The sequence below is a fragment of the Myxine glutinosa genome, chromosome 13 (genome assembly GCF_964187855.1).
Source record: "Myxine glutinosa chromosome 13, kmMyxGlut1.1, whole genome shotgun sequence".
NCBI classification, from domain to species: domain Eukaryota; kingdom Metazoa; phylum Chordata; class Myxini; order Myxiniformes; family Myxinidae; genus Myxine; species Myxine glutinosa.
The window spans coordinates 47,533,799-47,561,003 of NC_136273.1; the positions used below are offsets into that span (position 1 = coordinate 47,533,799).

Consider the following 27,205-nt stretch of genomic DNA (forward strand, 5'->3'; position numbering starts at 1 on the left):
GTTACCTGAGTTCACTCGTGTTAACCATAAAACAGTGTGCTACATTGTCTTCAATTGGGTAGGACTCGCTCATATCGAAAGCAGCAATCACACGTGTGATGTCTGCTTTTATACTAGCCTTTGCAAGACTGACACCTCAAAACAAATGTGTGATCTGTTCTGGTGCAGAGCTGAAGGCTGTTTATTTATTTACTTGGACACTACCACATTATAGATCATGAAAATTGCCATTACAAGAAACACCCACTGCCGTAGGGACTCTGGAGTGGGGTATGGGGGCAACTTTTTGTTGGAGGTGGTCATCCCAACTTCGTATAATGTTCCCATGCACAGCTTGCGTACACCCACAGATATTCAATGCATTTCATCCCATGAAGAAACAGACATGTATGCTTCAATGAATTACTTCCACATCTATAATGACAATGGTTTTCATTATATTGTGGTTGCCCGGTCATATGATGCAACCAACCCCTTACCCACTACTGATCATATGCACCCGATGAGCAAATGGGATTCCTTATTACATAAGTCCTTTGAGCCGAATAAGACACACCATCTGAAAGAGACAAAGCAGGAGAGAGAGGACAAGACAGAAGAGAGATCTGGCAAACCTAATGGAGCTTGCCGGAGAATCCAGGCCCAGTGCCGGCTTGCTCGGACAGGACCAACCAACTGCCACAGCCTAATGGAGCTTGCCGGATTCTGGCGCGGGCGGAGGCATGGCTCTGGCCGGATTGGAGTTGTGAGGAATGCATTTTCTCCTGAGCCAATTCCGGGTAACTCTTCTTCCCTTGTGCGCACCCGCCTTTATGGCCTCTGGCACATGTGTCACCAATGACATGCCACGCCCCTCCCCTCTCACTTACCATTGGATGCTGCTTTGGGCGGGTTGGCAGAGCGGCTCCTCCATGATACTTCACCCCTGATGTTCTGAGGTGGGGACCCAGTCGAGATGGTGTGGCGACTTTTCCCATGAAAACTTGCGCCGCCGGCCTCGCAAAATGCTATAAACAACATTTAATACTGATTACAAAGGTTAAAACAGTAAAAAAAAAATTAGAAACACCCATTGGAATGGGTGCACAACGCCTAACTAGACATAAAGGCAACGCATAAGTTATCTAAGTAGACCGGCACTCGTAGAGCACATGATATCACCTCGCACATTCATTCTCACCTGCATCATTAACTCAACGCACTGCTATTATGGTCCATATTATTATCTTCCCAACCTATATCATCCATGCACCCTATTATGTCACATAGTTTCTTGGTATGGGTTATCAATGTCATAAATGTAATTTTTCACTCACATCGGGTCGTAGATCAAATATATTGTTACAGTCGCGAGCCGACCGGGCCGGGAGGGTTCCAAATTCATGGTGCCGAGCACACGTCAAGGTGCACGTGCGTGCCGAACCCTCCGCGCGATTGAACCCTCACTTTCCCACACCTTATGGAATGCCGAGCGGTTTTGCACATGGTGTGGAAAGCGGCGTTACCTCCACGAGATTTATGGACCTGAATCTAGCCAAATTCGGTCTCGGATGATGCTAGGCAAATTGGTGAAAGGACGTACCGAACAGGTTGGAAAGGAACAAAATGTACAGCCTTTTATTCAGAAGGCACAGAGAAAGAGAAAGATTCAGCTTAACAAATATTACCTAACTAGCCGAAACCCGTGGAACATCCACGGAAGGGAGGATGTGGTGTAGTACACCGCGATCGACGACACCGGCACAAATGCATGCTCTGGATTGTCCACTCAGTGGACGGCTTGCTTTCGCCTTCGCCTGTCCAATCAGCGGACGGCTTGCTTCGCCTTCACCCAGCCGACGCCAATACGATGGCGCGTGGAACATCCACGGAAGGGAGGATGTGGTGTATGGATAGAGTGTACCATTATGGATGGCATAGGGGATTTGCTTGTCTGAGTAAGAGTTAGGAAGAAAGATGAGAATGAAGAGTGCGTATATGAACAACGATCGCCGACACCGGCACAAATGCATGCTCTGGATTGTCCACTCAGTGGACGGCTTGCTTTCGCCTTCGCCTGTCCAATCAGCGGACGGCTTGCTTCGCCTTCGCCCAGCAGACGCCAATACGATGGCGTCGTAAGATGGCGTCGTATCATCAGTTAATCGGATGCTTTTGGGCCCCAACGTCGGCTAATTCAGATTTTTCGAGTATGTCTGTACGTGATAAACAAAGAGCGCGGTTCGTAGATCGTAAATCCATTAATGCCGTGGGCATCGTGTCACTGGGATAACAAAGTCGAGTCCTTACGCTATTATTATATAGATAATAACCCCGACTTGGTGCCTTCACTCTCTGACACACACACACACTGGGAATAACACTCTGGTTAAGGGCGTACCAATGTACGTGCTGGGATTCCTTGCTGGTGCCCACGTGGTCTGGTGTGCGCAGTTCGGTCCTCACGTGCAGACTGGACGAGGTAAATTCAGCGTAGGTGGGACGAGTAGAAATTTCCAATGCTTGCAGGTCAGCCAGATGGCGCAAAAGATCGGCGCAGACGCTTGGTGTCGGGCGTTGAACAAAGGCCAAACACGTGTTGTGCGAGATACGAAAAGGCAAGCGAGGTCTCGTCGTGGGCATGGCGAAAAGGCAAGAGCGCAGGTGTGTCCTCGAAGCAGTCCCAAAGGCAAGAGAATGATAATGCGCTGCGCATGGGCTAATATCAAACTGGTCACGCCCTTCAAAATGTTTCAGAGCCTCCCATTGGCTGAGGCTTGTCGCATCATGGCGAACTGTTCCCGCCCCCCTCACTGGTCACGTGGGCCTGTGTTTCTGGCCACGCCTTTCTGCACACCTGGTGTTATGGCCACGCCTTAACCAACGAAGGTTGGACAACCTGCCTAACTTCAACGCATATTTGGTCTTTTTTTACTACACAATGGGAAGGGCTAATCTTTACATTCAATAAGACATAACTGACTGCTGCAGGCTACATGTTGTCGTGCAATTGACTATAGGGAGTTTGCCTTTATGGCACAACTGCAACAATATGAAGTTTCAGATTTTTTGGATAAGGATTTAAATTCAACCAATTATGGCTGGAATACCACTTCACTGCTGATGTCATCATTATCACCCTATATACACAACGGGGAGTTGATGGCAGGTGCCAAATTTCAATATTTTTCGTTCAATGCTTTCGGAGAAAATTATGTGCAATTTTTTTTCTTCCTTTAATCCAACTAGTGAGATACCCGTGCTAAGCACGGGTGGGAGGTCAGAAGCAAACAGGCAATGCAGATACGGCTAATGCTAAAGCATGAAACCAATAAATTCCAAATTCCTGTAGCACCCTCAGTCGCACATCAGACATGGACAGCAAGTTCGTGAATGACTTCCATGAAAAACGTACCCGTTCGCAAACAAATGGGTACATTCACGCATAGAAACATCGATCGTGGGTCCGTTGTGAATCTGCATATGGCGATCCGCGAAGTTCACGTTCAGAAAGTAGAAACCATCACGGCATGTCGTCATTCACTTGAACTCGATATCTCTTTTTTCATTCCAAACAACATATTTCCAATCACAAATTAATCACAAAATAAACTTTTAACAACATTGTTAATGTTTCCTTCATTGTAAAAAGTACCAAATCAACAGTTAAAAGGATTTTGAGCCGATAGCTGTTACGGCCTTGGCAAGATCGATGGAGACAGCGATCTGTTAGCGTATACACCGCCCAAATAGCTATGTGGAATTCTCTAATGTCGAGATTAAACTCACGTCATTTGAACTTTGGCCGAGGTCATTATTTACTTTTAATGATGTTTATATGCGAATCAAAAAGAAGATAATTGGTTTTGGGTCGTCCTTTCCGCATATCTCGTGGGATTGTGAGTTGGAGCGATGACCGTGATGGCGGGGAGGGGGTTGGCATTCTCTCAAACAGAGATTCAACCCATGTCCTTATAAAAGGTCTTTGTCCGAGGTCACCGAGTCCGATCGAGTCTGTGCAGCGAGGTCACCGAGTCGGTGCAGCTGTTTGTGCGGCACCCGGGAAAACAACATCGTCACAATGAAAACATTGTCACAATGAATGTTATGCGAACGCGAATGTTATGCGGGAGTCCAAACCTGAGAATGCTGGAGACCAAAGCTGAAATTGGGAAAACTAAATAGCCTATTTTACTCCTGGAGATCCCAGGATTACCCACCCAAAATATCGTTGCGATCGGTTCAGCAGTTTTTACGGTACCTTCGAACGGACAGACAGACAGACGGATGGACATTTGGTGAATTATAGTAAGATATGGCTGCCATACCATGTGACCTATGACATCAAAGATAGCAATAAAATAGTGTCCATGGTTGAGTCCCTCTTTTGTTTAAAGTTTATCATCGATCGGACGAGGGTTGCAGAGAACCATTTTTAAAGCGAAAATATATACAGAGACTACAGATTTCAGGGCAAGACTAATAACATGATTAATTACTTTACACTTACTCTAGCCATTCATTTTAAGGAAACTAGATGGTATTCATAGAATACTTATCCCGTGCAATGTTATTGTTGTTGGTAATTGCATCTATCTACACTTCTGAGGTAAATGTGTACAAATTATACTTCAAAAAGTTTGCTATATAGTACATTCATAAGTCTGTACAAAGTAGATTTTATTCTCGTTCTTGAGTGTTTTCATAATGACCAAGGCTGATAAAGACGCCAGAATAGATCGCTAGAGTATAAATCAGGAGATCGTTAAAACTGGAAATTGTGCTTCTTTTTCTGGGAATTTTCTTCTTCCTCTTGTTTTTTTGTGATAACATCCACTTTTCAAGTTATTCTGTGCAGCGGTGCAGTTCTCCACCTACTTCTCCACTTTCACATAAAAGTAAAAATCCAAGTTGGAAGTGGCCATCCCAGCTTAGTAGAATGTTTCCAACGCACCCAAAGTACATCCACCACCTTTCAACTTGTTTCCTCCAGCGGGTTCAGCAGTGCATAAAATACAGAACACGTATGTAAGTTGGCCAAGTCGTATTTGATTCTCTACAGTTTTCATATAGAGATACTATTGTAATACTGCAACAGTCACAGGGCCTCTCATGTCCGACGCATCCATCAGGCGGCAATGGGTCAAATCTGTCCCCTCTGCCACACTTAATTTGTGTACGGTACACGCTGGTGGTTAAAAACCATCAGGCCTTAACGAATCGGCCGACAGCAAATAGCCGAGCAGAGCTCTGCCTTGTTCTCTTCTGGCACCTTAAAGGGTGCTGAATCCCAATTGACCACATACGGGTTTGTTGCCAATCAGTTACGCACTATAATGTCTCTTTCTGCAATGGCCACTAGGACACAGGTTTGCATTTACAAGGACTTATTCACAATCATAAATAGGGGCAGAGGAGGAGGGAATGAGGAGAAAAGCACTGCAGCCAACGTCGATCACAACAGACTGTAACCAAGGACTGTAACCAATGACGGACTTATTTATTTATCTATCTATCGTGAAGGCCTCACTCAACTCGGGTAACGGGACAGAAAGAAAGAGAGAGAAGACTGAGGACAAAATAACTTGAGGTGTGAGTGCCAGCTTTTGGTATCAAAACTCCCCACGGTGTTCGCCCTGAAGATCCGTCTGCTCAGTGGTTGCGATCCACCTCCCGAGAGCAGATGAAAGGATTCCGGTGAGTCAAGGCTGAGAGTAGTACATACATATGCAAAATTTTGTGTAGATGAGCCCAGACATACAACCATAAGTGGGCTTCCAACCCCCACAATGGAGGGGAGTTTGGGGGATAGAGATGTATATTTTGTGTGTCTGACCATGACCTGACCCTAGGTACCCCCAACACATTTACAAAATTTGTTGGAGATTGGTCCAGCCGTTTTTTTTCTCAAATTTTTATACCTACACATACATACAGACAAAAAATTCCCTTGTTGGGGGTGGGAGGTGGGGGCTTGAAGCCTTGCCCACATTCTGAAGTACCTCCACCCAGAATTTGTGTTTTTGCATGCCTTCATTCATACTGTTACAGACGCGGTTTTGGATGTTAGTTTACCGAGCGGTTTGGTATGACCGCGTCTGCACAGTTTACCCGATTACACTCGAACGTTGGCCGAATCGCGCTATGCTAAATCAATGAAGGAAAAGGACACAACGGCTGGGATTAAATGACACGACACCAGGGGTACAGTTCTCAAGACCTCCGGAGGAGGTTATAATATTTGTATGCAGAACGTTTTAGATTACACCAACAAGAGGTACAGCACAGGAAGGTGGGCACTTAATCACGGTCTTATCTTAGCCCTGACAGACCACAGATAAACGGGACAAGACTGACTCACACAGGGATTGATGGCAAGGAAGGGCAGGTAGTCGATGGCTCAAGGTGCACCTTGAGCTCAGGGGCAGAATCGACTCGGTCCGGTCCAGAGATGCGGGTAGGTATCGTCGCGCTGGAGGTGGCGTCTGTTTCTCTTCAAGCTGGGGGCGCATCTGACGTCACCTCCGGTAAGTGGCTGCGTATATCCAGCGGGGAGTGACACGCCCTCGGCTCGTTAGCTCCGCCCAGATGGAATCGGCCCGCCGCTTCTTATTGGGTGCGGGGGGGGGGGTTACCGGGCTCCGCCCTTGACGAGGAGCTGACAGTCAGCCCCTTCGTGGTAACCCCGTCGGAGCACATGGGCAATGGCGGCCAACCAAGCCGGAGTGAGGACGCCCACTCCCCGCACCGCCGCCGCGCCGCCCCCGCTGTGGTTGTAGTTCCATGAGATGATGGGAGGATGCGGAGATGAGGTTGTGGGGAGGTATTGGGAGGTCCTAAACTCACTACTGGTGCCATACAATCACATTCTGGTGCAACGAAGAGTCAGAATTAATGGAAACGAGTCCTTAACTGACATAGACTAAGAATAACTAGCAAGATGTCCTATAGTTGTCTACGTGAGATGCGGTGAACCTGGGCACGACATTTAATGGGGGAAAAAGGGGAAGGTCGGGGCTACAGAGTGTTGTTTACAGACAATGGGACTAGGGAATGGGGGATTGGGGATAGTTGGGGAGTATTGGGGAAATATGGGAATATTTACAAGCGGATATGGATGGAGGCCAAATCCCATATCCGCAACATTGCACCCTTCTCTACCTCGGGGCGTCCCGACCCGATAAATCTTTACCTACGTTAGTGTGGCACTCAGATGTAGTTCCCTCTACTATTAACTCTACCCTGAGTGTGACAGTTTTACAGATGTTCACAATTGAGTAAATATGTCCCCCTGCGACGTTGCACCCTTCTCCTCACAGAAACACACCCACAGGATAACCGAATCGCGGAAAGAATCCTCAAACTAAACATACAGCCGGTAGGGAGCATTATTTACACAAGACTACGCTGATATTTACACTACGATCCAGGACCTGTTTTTGGAGGAACACATGCAGATGTTATGCATAGAGAGAGCACGCATGCCAGCATCGATACACCAACCCACGAGTGCTCTGTGGCCTTACGGCCTTTAATAATGTGCAGAGCACCCCTTCCAAGCACCAAAAGCACCACCCCATAATGTACAGTCAGCACCATCCGGTGCACCAATAAAATGTTCATAAATCACCGGTGGTGTCTCAGCCGGCCGATGTTCTGCCGCTGGTCTTGCCTTCATGTGGTGCACTTGGTGTTCTGGCTTCCCTAGAAATAAAGAAAGGCGCCAACCGCGTCCATTTCTTTATTGTGGCCGTCAGGGGGCCAACTATTAGTGGTTCACCTGTTTGGCATAGGTGCCACGTTGACCCAGAGGTCCATCAATGGGTGGTGCTTGGCCGCAAAAGAACTGCGGTCCATGGTGGGCGGCCACAAACATTGCGGTCCATATGGTGTATCGATCCAGGCAGCAAGCAGCGAAAGTACAGGCCCACAACTGCGGAGCCAGCACCTCTCTCTCCTCTCTCTCTGCCCCAAAGCCAGATCCTCGGAGGTGGGAGACAAAAGAAGAAGACAAGTGAGTAAGGTGGTAAGGGCGCAAAAGTGCACGCAATATAAGGTAATGCACACTGGGGGCACATGGGAACCAGGTGAGACAGGTACGTTCCTACCGTACGCCCCCCCCCCCCCACCAGGTAACCTACATTGCCCCTCCCTTACCCCTTACTGTATCCACACAACACAACACTACCCATAAACATCTACTTTACAAATCAACAAACGTCCCTACTGTCTTCCCCGTTCCTCCCATAAACCAAATTCGTCTTCTCTCCCTCCTAACCAATCAAATTTGCCATTTCCAACTCTCATCAAAATTTGCCATCTCCAATTCAACATCCAAATTTGCCATCACCAATTCATCATCAGTCCCTCCTAAGGAGGGAGAGATGGAATCACCCCAATGTCTCATCCACGTCGTGATGCGTCTCACAAATCCAACAGCAATTCTCATTTCCTGCAACAGAACAAAGAAAACACAGGTGTGGAGTCATCATCATCACCACAGGTAAGTGGCTGCGTATGGTGCGACAGGTTCATCAATCCTAACTATTTCCTAAATGACTTTAACAACTTTACATTACCCGGGGTCTTTCCCTGCCAATCCATTGGCCAACTTACACTATGGGTTCTAAAAACCAATTCCCATTGACCAAAATGTGGTGCCTTTCAATTTGGGGTCTCACTCCCCCGATTCATCTCCCGGTGCCCTCGCACAATTTCTGGGCCGCGACGTGTAGCTCTCCCAGCAGGTCTACCCACCTGCACACCTCCACCACTGCAGTTGCCTCCGAGCTTACCTGCTCCTTACCCTAACCTAACTACCTGGGGAAGGCCCTCTGGCGCTCTCCCCACTCGGTGCCCTCTCTGGCACTGGGCTACCCGGGTCCGTCCTCCGGATCCTCGGGCCCCATCCACAACTCTACTGGCTCCCAGAGCCCACTGCGGCCTCACCTGGCCGACATCCTCACAGTGGTGGAGTGCCCAACCAACTACACACACTAACAGGCTACACGCCCAGCCATTTCCACAACACTAATGCACCCATCCACAATACCATTCTGCAACCGCACCACAAATGCCAATATCCAACCACAATTTACCTATACCCTCTACCTAACACTTACACTACCCGCCCCGGGTACTTGTGGGGAGGTATTGGGAGGTCCTAAACTCACTACTGGTGCCATACAATCACATTCTGGTGCAACGAAGAGTCAGAATTAATGGAAACGAGTCCTTAACTGACATAGACTAAGAATAACTAGCAAGATGTCCTATAGTTGTCTACGTGAGATGCGGTGAACCTGGGCACGACATTTAATGGGGGAAAAAGGGGAAGGTCGGGGCTACAGAGTGTTGTTTACAGACAATGGGACTAGGGAATGGGGGATTGGGGATAGTTGGGGAGTATTGGGGAAATAGGGGAATATTTACAAGCGGATATGGATGGAGGCCAAATCCCATATCCGCAACAATACGCTTAACTTTCCCTATATAACCCCCAATACTGTGCATGCATCATGTAATAAATCGATTTCTTCTGTTGAACCAATAATTATTGCTGCACTTTAAAACGAGAACGACACTCGGTAGAGCGCATACCTCCGCAGGGCTGAAAAGTTTGTTTTGTATCCCACTGATAGGCCGGATCTGGATTCGGACCTGAACCAAAATCGAATCAGCTTGTTCTTGTCTCCTAACCAACTCGTCCACCAAGTTTAGTCATAACTCGTCCATAACTTTTTAATCATAACTCGTCCATGAAGAATCACTTAAAAATTTAATAATTCCCATATCCGAATCCATATTCAGATCTTCACCAAAATCTAATCGATTCGGTCTTGTGACAAACCCAACCTGTCGACCAAGTTTCGTCCAAATCCGTCAATGACTTTTTGAAATATCGTGCTATGTATCGGTTTTTGGCCCTACGGTATCACTCAATGGTGAAGAATCACTGAAAAATTAAATACTTCTCGGGGCGAAATCCATATTCAGATCTTCACCAAAGTCGAATCGATTCGGTCTTGTTACACACCCAACCTGTCCACCAGGTTTCGTCCAGATCCGTCCATAACCTTTTGAAATATCGTGTTATGTATCGGTTTTAGTCCTATCACTCAATGGGGAAGAATCCTTTAAAAATTATACGAACCGGATCCGGATCATCCCCAAAATCTAATCATTTCGTCCTTGTCTCATACACTACCTCTCCGCCAAATTTCGTCCGAATCCGTCTACAACTTTTTGAGATATCTTGTTCACAGACAAAAACAAACAGATAGGGGTGAAAACATACTTTCACACTTTCCAAAACTCCTTTGCTGGTGGATTATTCCCCACACGAATGGACAGTTATTCAGCTAAATGTGCCGTCCGTGGATCAAGGCATTTGTCACTTCTGTGTTTGAGTGGCTCTCCGATGGTCTGGCTTCAAAATGTCCATTGACATCCACCATGCCGGTCTGCTGTCGACCACTCACTTGGTGTACATGGTGTCCATGGCGTGAGTAATGGAGACTCGCCATCAGAATATGGAGCGAATTTCTGTTTGATCTCACCACAGCGAAACCATGCGTTTTATTCATCTCATCGAGGCACTTGCATTAACTGCCATCTCGGTTCATGCCGTTCTCCATGACAGTTGGCTGCTACTTGCCATTTGGCAACATTATGTCATAAAACACCCACATATATGAACAAAAGTAACTTTCATTCGAGCCACCATTTACTTTGCTTATTTAAAGTTTTAGTAATACAATACAGAGTCCATGGATGAATGGCCCCATTGAAATGGCTCCACTAGGATGAATGAATGGGACACTTTGCAACCTGCATGACCTGCACCCTGGCAATTGGCTCCTGCCAGGGAATGAAGGGTGTTTTATATTTTCTGGCAAGATCAGTTAACGGATCTTGATTTAATATAATGTAACAATAATAACTATAACTGTGAGCAATGCTGTCTGTGTCCGAGCAGTCCGAATCTGCCACCCACATGAAGCTCAGTCCGTAAGTTTGAAAGCCTAATAATAATAATAATAATAATAATAATAATAATGATTTCTCTTACAAGGATCTTCAGTGCAGGAGGAGGTTAATCAGCCCATCAAGTCTTTGAAATGGTTGCCAACCTATGGTTTGTTTGTGCTCTATCCTTAAATGCTGAGCGTTAAGTAAGGAAGCAGCACATACCGTTTTTTAAACCTTTCGTAAGCCTCAGCTGGGGTCGGGCTTGAACAGCCAACCTTCCAGACTCAGAGTGAACACTCAAAAGCAATACACCACTGAGCCCGGCAAGCCATATCTGCCACCTGGTGGTAGTCAGTATTACACGTTATCTTATACAATTGGAATGCGGGTACTAACTCTAGTTGCTCTCGTCCTGAAGCGGTTGCCAGACTGTGACTGTGTTTCTGTGTGTGTGTCTGTGTGGGTGGGTCTGTTTGTGTGTATCTGTGTGTTTGTCTCCATGTGTGTTCTTCTGTTTTTCTTGTCTACTTGTGTGTTCTTCTGTCTGTCTTGGCTCCGTGTGTGTTCTTTGTCTGTCTGTCTGTGTGTGTCTTCTTCTGTCTATCTGCATGTGTATTCTTCTGGCTGTCTGTCTGCATGTGTGTTCTTCTGTCTGTCTGTGCATGTGTTCTACTGTCTGTCTGTCTGTCTGTGTGTTCCTCTGTTTGTCTGTGTGCATGTGTTCTTCTGTCTGTATGTCTGTCTCCGTGTGTGTTCTTCTTTCTGTGTGTGTGTGTGTGTGTGTGTGTGTGTGTGTGTGTGTGTGTGTGTGTGTGTGTGTGTGTGTGTGTGTGTGTGTGTGTTACAGATTCGTCACTTCCGTTGTGGTGGTTTTCATCTACTGTAAACATTTTCGATTCCATGTACTATTATTGTTGTCAAAAGGTTTATTGTTTATGAACTGTTTTCAAAAGGTGAAAAAGTTAGTTTAAATGAAACCGGAACCGGACGACGAAGAAGAGAAGAGAAAAAGAAGGCGGAGCGAGTGAGTCGGACAAGAAGGAGCCGAGCTATTTGCCGTCTGGAGCGAACGTTGGCAAACAACAGTCACTAGCGAACTTTCGGGTTTCCCAGGAAAGGGATTCCTGCGACAGAGTGGTTATCGCTGTGACAGATTAACCTGTGTGTCAGGTTTTGCGATCGATTCAGGAGAGAATCATCGTCGTGCCGTTGCGCCACGAGACCGGGCCGTCGGCCATTTTAACTCGCGCCGAACTTGCGCTTCGCTCACGGTTTCGTCTCGTTTCGACCATTTTCACCGCATTCAGACGTCGATCTGGGGTGTGTGTGTGTGTGACGTGGCTTTTGAGTGGAAAGTCTGCGTGTCGCCGACTGTGAGCTGTGGAACGTCCATACCCGAGGGTGTGATCTCTCAGTCGCCTGGAGGGCGCCTTTGGATTTCCCAGCCGCCTGGAGGGCGCCTTTGGATTTCCCAGTCGCCTGGAGGGCGCCTTTGCACAGCTTTGGCAGCAGGGACTGTAACTGCCAACCCAACGGGATTCTGGTCTCGATTGGACATCGATCTGACGATCGCTGGAGCGAATCAACTTCGGCTTGAAGCCGGGAATAAGAGACATTGGGAATGTTCTTGGTTCGCTCACTTGGAGCACAGTGAGTTATATATTGCGAAACTGATGGTGCCATCATAGGGTATATATTGATTGTACTTTTGATTACTATGTGTAATTTTTTTTTTTTTTTGATTACTATTATTGTTGTACTGTTATTCTTGTGTGATCTTAATACAATATTTGTTTGTGAGTAACAATTGGGGTGGCTTCTCCATTGACCTTTGACATACAGAATAACACATTTTTCTGCCATGACTCCTCTTGGGGCTCGGAGGTACACCGTGACCAAGGGGTCGGGGAGGAGCACGTAACAGTGTGTCTTCCTGATACTCCAATGCTGTTATTTGGTCAATTGTTCGATGATTATGATCTGTGTCCATGTCTATATATTTTAGCTTTTAAACATTTTTTCTGCAACCGCTTGTCCGATCGATATGGAACTTCAAACACAGGAGGGATTCCCCATGGAGAATATTTTACTTATTATCTCTGATGACATAGGTCACTTCATATGGCAGCCATATTAGAATGAAGGAAAAAAAAATTGGACATATTTTCCTCTGAAACCGATCAAAGAAAAAAAAATTGAAACTTGGCATATATCATCAACTCCACATGTGGGATATATATATATATATACATATATATATATATATATATATATATATATATATATATATATATATATATATATATATATACACACAGACTTGGCATTTAATATGGAATATTTTTTTTTTCTTGACTTGGGTTTAATTTCTGAACTCGGTATATCAATCTGGTGAGTTTCTTTTACGCTTCGGTGATTTCTTTGTTAAAAGAACCATGTGACTGATTGTCTGTCGCAGCAAGAAGTCAATAACAGGATTATATCACAGGTGGCGTGACAAAATGTACGGACAGGTACATTTGACGATTGGCTTCACAATCGGGTATATAAGGGTCGTTGCGTTCTGTATTAGTGGAAAACAACTGCTGCAGGTCTACAAAAGTTATTGCCGCTTCCCCTGGAGATGGTCCGTCAACTCGACAATGCTGTTTGTCATTTAGTGATGGCTTTACGAAATTCCGGCATGAAACAGCGTGCTATTGCTTGGCAGTATGGCATCAATCAAGGTCAGGTGTCAAATATCCTGAAACGAAATGCTCAGAGGGGTGTCCCTACTCCAATACCGAGGCCAGGACGTCCCCGCAGAACCACAAGGAGGGATGATCGCCAGCTGCACCGATTAGTCCGCAATGGCCGTACCAAGTCAGCTAATCGGCTTCGGGCTGAGTGGCAGCAACTGACAAATGTGCCTGTATCCAGAAGGCTAGTCAACCAACGACTGGTTCAAGCAGGCTATCGTGCCAGGCATCCCCTGAGAAAGCCATGTCTGACCAGATAACACCGCCAGCGCCGATTGCAGTGTGCCAGAGATCACCGTCGATGGCAGCCAGGACACTGGAATCACGTGATCTTCAGTGACGAGTCTAGATTTCTGGTCTATCGTCAATATGGCCACGTCCGAGTGCGCAGACAAGTGCATGAAGCCTACAACGAAGATTGTATAGTGCCAAGAGTCCAAGCTGGAGTTGGTGGGGTGACCGTTTGGGCTGCTTTTCATGCAGGGGGCAAAACTGACCTGGTTGTTCTGAATGGAAACCTGACCCAGTTCAAGCACAGGGCCATTCTGGAAGAAACATTGCTTCCATTTGTTCGTGCAGCCTTTCGAGGAAACTTTGTCTTCCAAGATGACAATGCACGGCCTCATCGTGCTCGCATGATCCAACACTTTCTTGCTGACCGTGGTGTAGAGCATATGGAGTGGCCTGCCATGTCCCCGGATATGAATCCGATAGAGAACTTGTGGGCAGAATTAACGCGTCAAATCGACAACTTGGACCAGCAGCCTGCCTCTGTGCGTGAATTGCAGCAGGCTATTGTAACTGCATGGCAAGTGATTCCTGTCCAAACCTTGGCAAATCTCGTGAACAGCAGGCCTCAACATGTACGTGCTCTCCTGAATGCTCGTGGGGGTTACACGAAGTACTGAACTGTAATTTTACTGTCCGTAATCCCAGTCGTAATTTAACTTTTGTTTTTGTTTAAAAAAAATTTTGGCTAATGTGCAAAATAAAGAGATACTTCTGGAAAACGCACAGAAGTTTAACACAGTACTGTCCGTGAATTGAGTTCGATATCAGTTTACATCACTTTCAAGGATCAATTTATTTGCTTCGAAATGTCAAATGTGGTTTTTGTTTCTTTTAAAGGTCACATTAACAAAATCTAGAATAATTTCAACATAATTCCAATGAACTTTTGGTTCTAAGTCATCTTGAAAAGTAAGTTCACCCCCACAAAAAAATATTCCATATTAAATGCCAAGTCTGTATATATATATATATATATATATATATATATAATATATATATATATATATATATATAATATATATATATATACAGTATATATATATATATATATATACAGTATATATATATATATATATATATATATATATATATATATATATATATATATATATATATATATATATATATATATATATATATATATATTGTTACGGACGCGGTTAAAGATGTTATTTTGACCGAGCGGTGGTATTACCGCGACCGAACAGTGCTTCCTTGATTAATACCCGATTTGCCCCAAACTTTGGCCGGATCGCGCCACCGCTGTTCAATCGGGAAAACTCTAAAGCGACCGAATACAAAGAGGAAAAGGAATAAGACGAGAAGACGTACAGAAGAGTAATTGGATTTATTATTTACACATATAAGTAGGAAGAAAGCAGTCACGTTTATTTACAGACGAGATTAGATACACAGTGCAACGCTAGCTTACCTACAGTCTTAATTAACCCAGGGACAGAACAAACATGGACAGACTCACGCGGGGAATGATGATAGGACTGGCGGGAGATGGATGGCTGGCGGGATAGGGAGGTCCAACTGGTCCTACAACCGATCGACTCGTTGGGCAGCCGCCGCTCCTTCGCGGCCCTGCTCCAAACTGCCGTCCAGGCCTCACGCTGCTGTGGCTGCAGTTTCGGTGGCTCCAGCTGCAGTAAGTGCAGTTTTGGTGGCTCGAGCTGCAGTGAGTGCAGTTTCGGTGGCTCGATCTGCAGTGAGTGCAAGTTTCGGTGGCTCGATCTGCAGCGCAACTCTGGACTTCTCTCGGACTCAACTCCTTGGACTCCCTCTCGTCTCTCTGTAAAATCTCATCTCCTTGGGACACGCCCTGCCTGCGGGTTATATAGGCCCCGCCCCTCAACCTTCGCGAACCTCCTCGATGTTTCTCTCCACACCCTCTCCAAGTCCAACCCCTTGTTCGTGGTTGGTTGAGTGGGGCTGACTCACTCCTCCCCTCTATGACGAGGTGGGGACCCGCCTTTCTTCCCCAACCCTGCCTCGTGGTCAATGGCAGATGAAGAGAAAACCGCCCAAAATGCAGTTGGCAATGCGAATGGCAATTGACGAAAAGGGGGAATGGAAGTTTTTGGGAGTGGGAATGAAGGGAATCTATCTCTTTCACTGGTGCAATGGAGTATTTCAATTAATGGGAGACACAGCCTTACCCTAAAACACATAATAAGATATAACTATCGAACAGGGGTATTCTATGATTGGCTGTGGTGTGGGTGCTCTATGGACTAATTATGGGACGCCCTTTGACCTTTACACAGCTCCGGAGGCAGGAGGCGCAGAATAACCAATATTAATAATAAAGCACAATCAAAAAAAATACAGTCCTCATATCTGCAACAATATATATATATATATATATATATATATATATATATATATATATATATATATATATATATATATATATATATATATATATATATATATATATATATATACAGTGAAACCTTGACTTACGAGTGCACCAACTTACGAGTTTTCCGAGATACGAGCCGTCGTTCGGGCGGTTTATTGCTTTGAGATGCGAGCCGAGATCTGAGTTACGAGCTTACGCCACCCGCCACCAAGTGGGTTCCGGTCACGTGGTTATCTTGCCGTGCAAGCATCTCTGCCGTATATAGCTGCTGCTTTGTTTTCGCATTTTGGTTATTTTGGAGCTTACGCCACCCGCCACCAGGTGGGTTCAGGTCACGTGGTTATCTTGCCGTGCAAGCATCTCTGCCGTATATAGCTGCTGCTTTGTTTTCGCATTTTGGTTATTTTGGAAAATTTCTTAGTTTTAACCATGGGTCCTAAGAAATTGAGTGCCAAGGGCAGTCATGAGAAGAAGAAGAGGATGATGTGCTTGGATATAAAACACGCAATCGTCGAAAAACATGAGCGAGGTGTGCGTGTTGTCGACTTGGTGAGGCGGATGTGAAGGCAGCTGAAGATTTTATTATAACTTTTGCCGAACTGATAGAAGCCGAACGATACATCCCCCAGCAAATCTTCAACTGTGACGAGACAGGGCTCTTCTGGAAAAAGATGCCGAGGAGGACGTATATAACGGCAGAGGAGAAGAGCATGCCAGGCCACAACTTGTTCAGAGTGCCGGCGATAGCTCGCCTTCTCTTTGTGGAAAACACGGTGAGATCCTTAACATCCTACAACTAATGGGACGCAAACGGGGCGCCCAGTTTAGCGGTACACACATTGATGAATCACCCTGCCTGTGATTCACCCATGACAGGTTATAGCTGGGTCGGGATTCAAACCCAGGCTGGACAGTTTAGAGTCAAGTGTGTGTACCTCCAGTCCAGGCCATCCTGCCAACTTGTATGCTACATACAGGTGAAATATAAAGCGCGAGATATTTTTATATATACTGTATATTTAAAAAAAAATTGGTGTGGTTTTTGGGGCGCTGGAACGGATTAATAGCATTTCAATGCATTTTAATGGGGAAATTTAATTTGAGAAACGAGCAAATTGAGTTACGAGCTCGGTCACAGAACGAATTAAACTCGTAAGTCAATGTTTCACTGTATATATATATTGTTACAGACACGACTTTGATGTTAAGGTGGGCCGAGCGGAATGGCCGTCGCGTCCGCACAAATTACCCGATTGTACTCGAACGTCGACGAAGCCGCGCTACGCTGGCTCAATAGGAAAGAGAAGACACCCGGCTGGGTTATAATGACACAATACGACACCAGGGGTTCAGTTCTCAAGACCTCCGGAGGAGGTTATATTCGTGCGGAAGGTCAGATTACAGGGACGAGAGGTACATCATAGGAAGACAGGCACTTAGACACAACCTTATATTATTCCCGACAGACCACAGAGAAACAGGACAAAAACTGACTCACACGGGGATTGATGACAAGGAAAGCGGGTATTCGATGGCCAGCACAAGGTGCACCTTGTGCTCAGGGACAGGATGGCGCGGCCCAAAAGATGCAGGAGGTCTCTCAGCGCTCGAGGTGGCGTCTTGTCGTCTCAAGCTGGGGGCGCATCTCACGTCACGTCCGGCAAGCGGCTGCGTATATCCGGCGGGGAGTGACACGCCCTCGGCTCGTTAGCTCCGCCTCGTGGAATCGGCACGTTGCTTCTCATTGGGTGCGTGCGGGGGGGTTACTGGCTCCGCCCCCGACGAGGAGCTGACAGCCAGCCCCTTCGGGGTAACCCCGTGGAGCGCATGGTCTGGAGCTAATCGAGCCGGTGTGAGGACGCATCCTCCCCCGCTCCGCCGCCATCTCCTCTGTTGTTGTTGTTGTTATTGTTGTTGTTTGGGGAAGAAGATGGGAGGAGGTATGGGAAAGGTCCTAAACTCACTACTGATGCCATATAATCACATTCTGGTGCAACGAAGAGTCATAATTAATGGAAACGAGGCCTTAACTGACATAGATTAAGAATAACTAGGAAGATGTCCGAAAGTTGTCTACGTGTGGTGCGGTGGACCTGGGCACGACATTTAATGGGGGAATAAGGGGAAGGTCGGCTCTACTGATTGTTATTTACATGCAATGGGACTAGGGAATGGGGGATTGGGGAAAGTTGGGGAGTATTGGAGAAAATAGGGGAATATTTACAAGCGGATATGGAGGCCAAATTCCATATTCGCAACATTGCACCCTTCTCTACCCTCGGGGCGTCCCGACCCGATAAATTTTTACCTACTTTAGTGTGGCACGCAATGTAGTTCCCTCTACTATTAACTCTACCCTGAGTGCGACAGTTTTACAGATATTCACAAATGAGTAAATATGTCCCCCTGCGACGTTGCACCCTTCTCCTCACAGAAACACACCCACAGGATAACCGAATCCGGAAAGAATTCTCAAACTAAACATACAGCCGGTAGGGAGCATTATTTACAAGACTACGCTGCTATTTACACTACGATCCAGGACCTGTTTTTGGAGGGACACATGCAGATGTTATGCATAGAGAGAGAGCGCGCTTGCCAGCATCGATACACCAACCCACGAGTGCTCTGTGGCCGACGGCCTTTAATAACGTGCAGAGCACCCTTCCCGAGCATCAAAAGCACCACCCCACCACCAATCGGTGCAGTCACCATTGTTCATTGGAATAAAAATAAATTCGACAACCCCTAACCCTGCAGGTGTCTCTTGCTCTTCTTGTGGTGCACTTGGTGTTAATTAACAGTGGTTCACCTTTATGGCATAGGTGCCACGTTGACCCATAGGTCCATCCCCGGGTGGTGCTTGGCCGCAAACGAACTGCGGTCCATTGTGGGTGGCCACAAACATTGCGGTCCATATGGTGTATCGATCCAGGCAGCCAACAGCGAAAGTGCAGGCCCACAACTGCGTAGCCAGCACCTCTCTCTCCTCTCTCTCTACCCCAAAGCCAGATCCTCGGAGGTGGGAGACAAAAGAAGAAACAAGTGAGTAAGGTGGTAAGGGCGCAAAAGTGCACGCAATATAAGGTAATGCACACTGGGGGCACATGGGAACCAGGTGAGACAGGTACGTTCCTATCGTACGCCCCCCCCCCCCACCAGGTAACCTACATGGCCCCTCCCTTACCCCTTACTGTATCCACAAAACACAACACTACCCATAAACATCTACTTTACAAATCAAAAAACATCCCTACTGTCTTCCCCGTTCCTCCCATAAACCAAATTCGTCTTCTCTCCCTCCTAACCAATCAAATTTGCCATTTTCAACTCTCATCAAAATTTGCCATCTCCAACTCAACATCATAATTTGCCATTACCAATTCATCATCAGTCCCTCCTAGGGAGGGAGAGATGGAATCACCCCAATGTCTCATCCACGTCGTGATGCGTCTCACAAATCCTCACAGCAATCTCATTTCCTGCACACAGAACAAAGAAAACACAGGTGTGGAGTCATCATCATCACCACAGGTAAGTGGCTGCGTATGGTGCGACAGGTTCATCAATCCTAACTATTTCCTAAATGACTTTAACAACTTTACACTACCCGGGGTCTTTCTCCGGCCAAACCATTGGCCCTCTTACACTATGGGTTCTAAAAACCAATTCCCATTGGCCAAACTGTGGTGCTCTTCAATTTGGGGTCTCACTCCCCCGATTCATCTCCCGGTGCCCTCGCACAATTTCTGGGCTGCGGCGTGTACCTCTCCCAGTGGGTCTACCCACCTGCACACCTCCACCACTGCAGTTGCCTCCGAACTTACCTGCTCCTTGCCCTAACCTAACTACCTGGGGAAGGCCCTCTGGCACTCTCCCCACTCGGTGCCCTCTCTGGCACTGGGCTACCCGGGTCCATCCTCCGGATCCTCGGGCCCCACCCACAACTCTACCGGCTCCCAGAGCCCACCTGCGGCCTCACCTGGCCGACATCCTCACAGTGGTGGAGTGCCCAACCAACTACACACACTAACAGGCTACACGCCCAGCCATTTCCACAACACTAATGCACCCATTCACAACACCATTCTGCAACCGCACCACAAATGCCAATATCCAACCACAATTTACCTGCACCCTCTACCTAACACTTACACTACCCGCCCCGGGTACTCGTGAAAGGGGTCCACTCTTCCCCCATCCACACCTTCGCACCATGCACACCACTCCGTACCACTCACTCCAACTCTCTCCACACACCTGTACCTGCACCCTGTGCTCTCACACCTGGTGCCACCTGCACCCTTCTCTCCCCAAGCGCATTCGCGCTGATCCACACACTCACTACTCATACACTGCTCCACACACCTGTCCAGTTGCACACCTGTGCAATCACACCTGTTCAATTCTCACAAACACGGCATCATCTCAGCTAACTACTCCCTTCTGAAACTTGCGCTTCCCAGTCGTCCCTTTAAACTATTGCGCTCCCTCGTCATTATAATCCACACTAATCTACCTGCGTCCCCACTACAGGTATCAGTCACTAACTAACCTTAACGTTACCTAAGGTCATCTTCGCTAGATCCCTACACACCATATCCTAACCCACCCGGGCTAGTTTTCACTGCCATACACCCCATAAGCTATTGCTCCTTTGCCCCCACCTCATGGGAAGGATGGTGGATTTGCCATCCCACCACATCGGGGGTCTCTCACTACCAATTTTGCACATCAAATTTCAACAAATCAAAAATTTGCCAATCACTACTCATCATCTGCCAATCACTACTGCCAATCCCTTGCCAATCATCAAATTTTGTTTTTCTCTAATTTTGGGTCCAAAACACTAACCTCACCACCCAGTCGACTCACTAATACCTCTCGGTGCGCCAATCCCTGTCCAAAGCCCGGCTTCGTAAAGCCAAGCAATGGATGCTGGTTGTTTTGTGCCAGCGGCTGGATGCGTCCGGCACTCGGTGCAGGGACGGGGGCTTACCCGTGCCGAGATCCCACGCACCACCTCGGCGTGGAGCCATCCAATGCCCCGATCTAGACCTGCAGGCACGTCTCACCAAAAAGTGGTCGCCATGACGACCCTTCCTATCCTGCCACCCGCTCCGCCTGGTGGAGCACGGACGCGGCCGTTCAAAGCGAGGCCCAGCACGCACCGAGGGCCCGATTCGGCTATAAGTCGTTCTAAACTCTACCCCGTCTAACGTCGATGCTTCACCTGCATGCTTACATCCCGCAGCCCGTTCCTTGCTCACACATCCAGCTGTGCCCATGCTCCTCGTACCCTTCCTTACACACCCAGGTACCCTCATTCCACTCACAGCCTTGGTCACACACCTGACCACCGAACACTTTGGCACACATTCGTCGCTCGCACACCTCACCAATACACCGCTTCGCACCCCCTCCTCGGTCACCTCCTCTGTGACAATCACAGGTGTGCCCTCATTCGCACACCCAACCACGTGCCTCACCACCAACTCCAGCGTGCATTCCCACTCACGCTCTACCATTCCAGGTGTGCATCCTTCCATCCCAGGTGTACATCCTCGCTCACCTGTCACAACTAACTCACGCTCCATGTCACTCTCACTACTTTCACCTCCATTCCTGACAGCGCACTCACCCTTACTCTTGACAGCACACTCTTTCCCCATGCACCTGTCCGTCACACACCTTTCTCGCGCACACTCCTGCGCACACTCTCCCGTCACACCCTCTGTAACACTCACCACAGGTGGACACTCTTCCTTACTTCTGACAGCGCACTCTTTCCTCATGCACCTGTCCGTCACACACCTTTCTCGCGCACACTCCTGCGCACACTCTCCCGTCACACCCTCTGTAACACTCACCACACCACGCTTCCATGTGCCCCCTCGCACATGCGCTACGACCGACTCACTCTTGCCAGCACACTCACTCCTTGGCACGCACTTTTTCCTCACACACCCCAGAGTCGGACTTTCTCGCACACCTCCATTTTCGCACACCAGACCTGTCGCACACTTCACCAACGGCCTCTCACGAACACCCGGGTCTATCTCGACCCCCAAGCTTATTAAATCCCCTGGCGCTTCATACGCACGACCATATTGGTCACCACTTACACCGGGTCCTCTTCCTCTTCGCTTCTCCCCCATCACCTGCGAATCCCTCATCCGGTTAATGAGCACATCATCACGATCCAAACACAGACTTTGGACCAATTCTTTTATCTCCTCTTTTATTTCTTTCTTATCCCCTCTCCGTCGCTTCTTAATTTCGCTCATCCCTTCTTCCACTTCTTCTAATTTGTGCTTCACCTCTTTTATTCCCCGGTACGTCTCCTCAAGCTCGTCCTCCAAGGCTACCTTGACCGTTTCCATGTGCGTCCTCACCTGCCGGTCCTTCGTCTCCATTACCTCTATCACCTCGTCCAACCTCGTTGTCAGTCCCTCACGTACCATCTGACATTCCCTCTTTGTCGCTATCAAGTCGTCTTTTAGTTCTTTCTGTGTCACTTTTAACCCTCCTAATACCGCAGTGTTCCTTTGAACCTGCTCCGTTAGTTCTTTTTGTCCCTCCGTCAGCTGTTCCACCTCCTGCGTCAGGACCTCTATGCCCCCCTGTAACTTTACAGTCGCCTTTCTCACCTCCTTTTCCATGTGCTCCTCACAGTGCCTCACCTCCTCGCGCACTCCTCCGACTTCCTCACTCACTCCTCTTCTGATCTCCTCTCCCATCACTTGCATCTCCTGCCCAGATGCCACCCTCATCTGCTCCATTTCCTCCCTGTGAGCATCCAGTTTGGTTTCTACCCCCATTCTGACCCCCTCTATCTGCTGCCCCATTTGGTTAACTTCCCTTTCCGCTTGGTCCCTCATGTCCCTCAATTTGCCTTCCATCCTGTTTTCTAACCCCTCTAACCCATTTTTCACTCCCTCTATCTGATTCTCCTGGGCAGCCATTCTATTTTCTACCCCCATTAACCCCTTTTTCACCTCTTTTATCCCGTTGTCTAACCCCTCAAATTTGTCGTCTAACTTCCCAAATTTCTTGTCTAAACCCTTAAAATTATTGTCTAACCCCTCACTGGTACCCCTCGCTTCGTCCCTCATTACCCCCATTTGGTTTCCCAACCGCTCACTATCAGCCCTCATTTGCTCACTATCAGCCCTCATTCCCACCATTTGTTCCATAAGGGCCCTCATTTGCAGGAGGAAAAGGTTCGAATCCACCAGGGGCGCTGCCACGGTCGCGGGCGCGGTGACCAGCGAGGCGCCATTTTGCGCGCCCGCTTCTTCGTGCGTGACGGCGCTATTTTGCGAACCTGCCGCCCTCACTGCTTCGCTCTCCTCCTGTCCCTCATTTTGGTCCTGGACCGACCCTGCTTCACTCTCCCCTACCGGACCCCAGCCGTCTTGATCCGCCATAGCGCGACTTGCAAAATTCGAGTTTCGTAAAACAAAACAAATTTCGGCCGCTCCAAATTTTGACCAAATTTTTTTTTTCCTCTATTCGTTTTTTTTTTTTTCAAAATTTGGTCGGGCCTCGAATCTCACTCCCGACACCAATTGTTACAGACACGACTTTGATGTTAAGGTGGGCCGAGCGGAATGGCCGTCGCGTCCGCACAAATTACCCGATTGTACTCGAACGTCGACGAAGCCGCGCTACGCTGGCTCAATAGGAAAGAGAAGACACCCGGCTGGGTTATAATGACACAATACGACACCAGGGGTTCAGTTCTCAAGACCTCCGGAGGAGGTTATATTCGTGCGGAAGGTCAGATTACAGGGACGAGAGGTACATCATAGGAAGACAGGCACTTAGACACAACCTTATATTATTCCCGACAGACCACAGAGAAACAGGACAAAAACTGACTCACACGGGGATTGATGACAAGGAAAGCGGGTATTCGATGGCCAGCACAAGGTGCACCTTGTGCTCAGGGACAGGATGGCGCGGCCCAAAAGATGCAGGAGGTCTCTCAGCGCTCGAGGTGGCGTCTTGTCGTCTCAAGCTGGGGGCGCATCTCACGTCACGTCCGGCAAGCGGCTGCGTATATCCGGCGGGGAGTGACACGCCCTCGGCTCGTTAGCTCCGCCTCGTGGAATCGGCACGTTGCTTCTCATTGGGTGCGTGCGGGGGGGGTTACTGGCTCCGCCCCCGACGAGGAGCTGACAGCCAGCCCCTTCGGGGTAACCCCGTGGAGCGCATGGTCTGGAGCTAATCGAGCCGGTGTGAGGACGCATCCTCCCCCGCTCCGCCGCCATCTCCTCTGTTGTTGTTGTTGTTATTGTTGTTGTTTGGGGAAGAAGATGGGAGGAGGTATGGGAAAGGTCCTAAACTCACTACTGATGCCATATAATCACATTCTGGTGCAACGAAGAGTCATAATTAATGGAAACGAGGCCTTAACTGACATAGATTAAGAATAACTAGGAAGATGTCCGAAAGTTGTCTACGTGTGGTGCGGTGGACCTGGGCACGACATTTAATGGGGGAATAAGGGGAAGGTCGGCTCTACTGATTGTTATTTACATGCAATGGGACTAGGGAATGGGGGATTGGGGAAAGTTGGGGAGTATTGGAGAAAATAGGGGAATATTTACAAGCGGATATGGAGGCCAAATTCCATATTCGCAACAATATATATATATATATATATATATATATATATATATATATATATATATATATATATATATATAGATATATATATATATATATATATATATATATATATATATATATATATATATATATATATATATATAGGGATAACGATGAAATCATCGGCTAAGTGGCATTCAAGCCATAATTGCTTGAATCATAATCATTATCTGAAACTTCATATATCTGGTCTATGACCCGATGTGAGTGAATAATTATATATTTTTTATGCCACCGGTCATGTGGTCTGAATATGGATTGTCACACGACCATCAGCTTTGGTGCAGCAATTTGGACTTCTAGATAATTCGAGAGGTTGAAGAAGAAACAAAAATGAAGAAATTAATAGCGCTCGTCATTAATTTTTTTTACTACTATTTTCTGAATCGATAAAAATTACTTTAATTGGTTGTTGATCCGCCCTGAGTAAAAGGAAAAACTGACGTTTTGGGTCATTACCCTTCGTGGAGCAAAGGAAAACTGGTTCTCTCTTTTGCTCAGATGAAGGGTAAGGCCTGAAACATGAGTTTTCTCCTTTTATCCCAAGCGGATCAACCACCATTTAAGGTCATTTATATATATTCCTACTTCCTTTGCCACCCACGCAGATCGCTATTTGCGTGTTGAAATTAGCGATGATATTCTTACTATTTTCTGGTCTTGCTTGATAGTATTTTTTGGGGGGGATTTTTTTTTTCATTTTGTTTGTACTTGTGTTGTCCCAACTCCTTGTTTTCCATTTTTTGTAACAGATGATATTTGGTGCCATAAAATCAATCAACAGAGAATCTCCAAATGCAATACACGGAGCTAGAGCAAAGTAAGGATCTTCACACTCGGCATGCCCTCACACTACCTCTCTATCGTGCACAAAATTGGGGAATGAACCCAACATTCTCTCCTTTTCTTCTTCAGTTTGCATCTTTCGGAGAGTCAAATCGAGTTCTTCAGAATGTTGGATGAGAAGATAGAGAAGGTAAGGAGGCGTTTTCACGGCATGTTATTGAGCACCGATTCCAAGATTGCCTCGTGTGCCCGTACATCTTTGCATCATTGTTGTTATTATGGCTGTCAGACTTTAGATTTCCCTTGAAATATCAGCATTTTTTCATATTGCTTTATATTCGCTGAGCCAACCAGCCTCACACTTGCATGGTTTAAATGGACTTGCAGATATATGGTATTATAGCTGTGACATGCCTGTCTTGCTCTCTGCTCTTGGCAGCTGGAGTTGCCAAAGCAACACATTTTATGTTAAATTATCAATCACGGTTATCCTGTGTCAGAATGAGTTCAGAAATGTTCTTCAGAACATTTAAATGGCACTGTGAATTTTAACAAAATCTAATTTCCACTTTTAAAAGACTGGTGAATCCTGAAAAACCATCAAGTTGAGACTGGGAATGGGGAGTTAGACCATCGAGTTGAGACTGGGGATGGGGGAGTTAGACCACCGAGTTGAGAGTGCGGATGGAGGAGTCGAACCACCGAGTTGAGACTGTGGATGGGGGAGCTAGATCACCGAGTTGAGACTGGGGGTGGGGGAGTTAGACCACCGAGTTGAGACTGGTGATGGGGGAGTTAGACCACCGAGTTGAGACTGGGGATGGGGGAGTTAGACCACCGAGTTGAGACTGGGGATGGGGGAGTTAGACCACCGAGTTGAGAGTGCGGATGGAGGAGTCGAACCACCGAGTTGAGACTGGGGATGGGGGAGTTCGACCACCGAGTTGAGACTGTGGATGGGGGAGTTAGACCACCGAGTTGAGAGTGGGGATGGGGGAGTTAGACCACCGAGTTGAGACTGGGGATGGGGGAGTTCGGGATGGGGGAGTTAGACCATCGAGTTGAGACTGTGGATGGGGGAGTTAGACCACCGAGTTGAGACTGGGGATGGGGGAGTTAGACCACCGAGTTGAGACTGGGGATGGGGGAGTTAGACCACCGAGTTGAGACTAGGGATGGAGGAGTCGAACCACCGAGTTGAGACTGTGGATGGGGGAGTTAAACCATCGAGTTGAGACTGTGGATGGAGGAGTTAGACCACCGAGTTGAGACTGGGGATGGGGGAGTCGAACCACCGCATTGAAACTGGGGATGGGGGAGTTAGACCACCGAGTTGAGACGGGATGGGGGAGTTAGACCATCGAGTTGAGACTGGGGATGTGGAAGTTAGACC

General features: G+C 47.4%; 1 protein-coding gene across 1 annotated transcript in view; it reads left to right on the plus strand.

Moving 5' to 3' along the window:
* The window catches only part of C13H1orf21 (chromosome 13 C1orf21 homolog), a 38,813-nt gene that overhangs the window by 9,080 nt on the left and 2,528 nt on the right, over window positions 1-27,205 (plus strand). Inside the window, exons 4-5 of the mRNA XM_068134383.2 lie at window positions 25,779-25,846; window positions 25,942-26,002. Coding sequence (XP_067990484.1) covers window positions 25,779-25,846; window positions 25,942-26,002 — 129 coding nt within the window. The remainder of the gene's footprint in view (window positions 1-25,778; window positions 25,847-25,941; window positions 26,003-27,205) is intronic.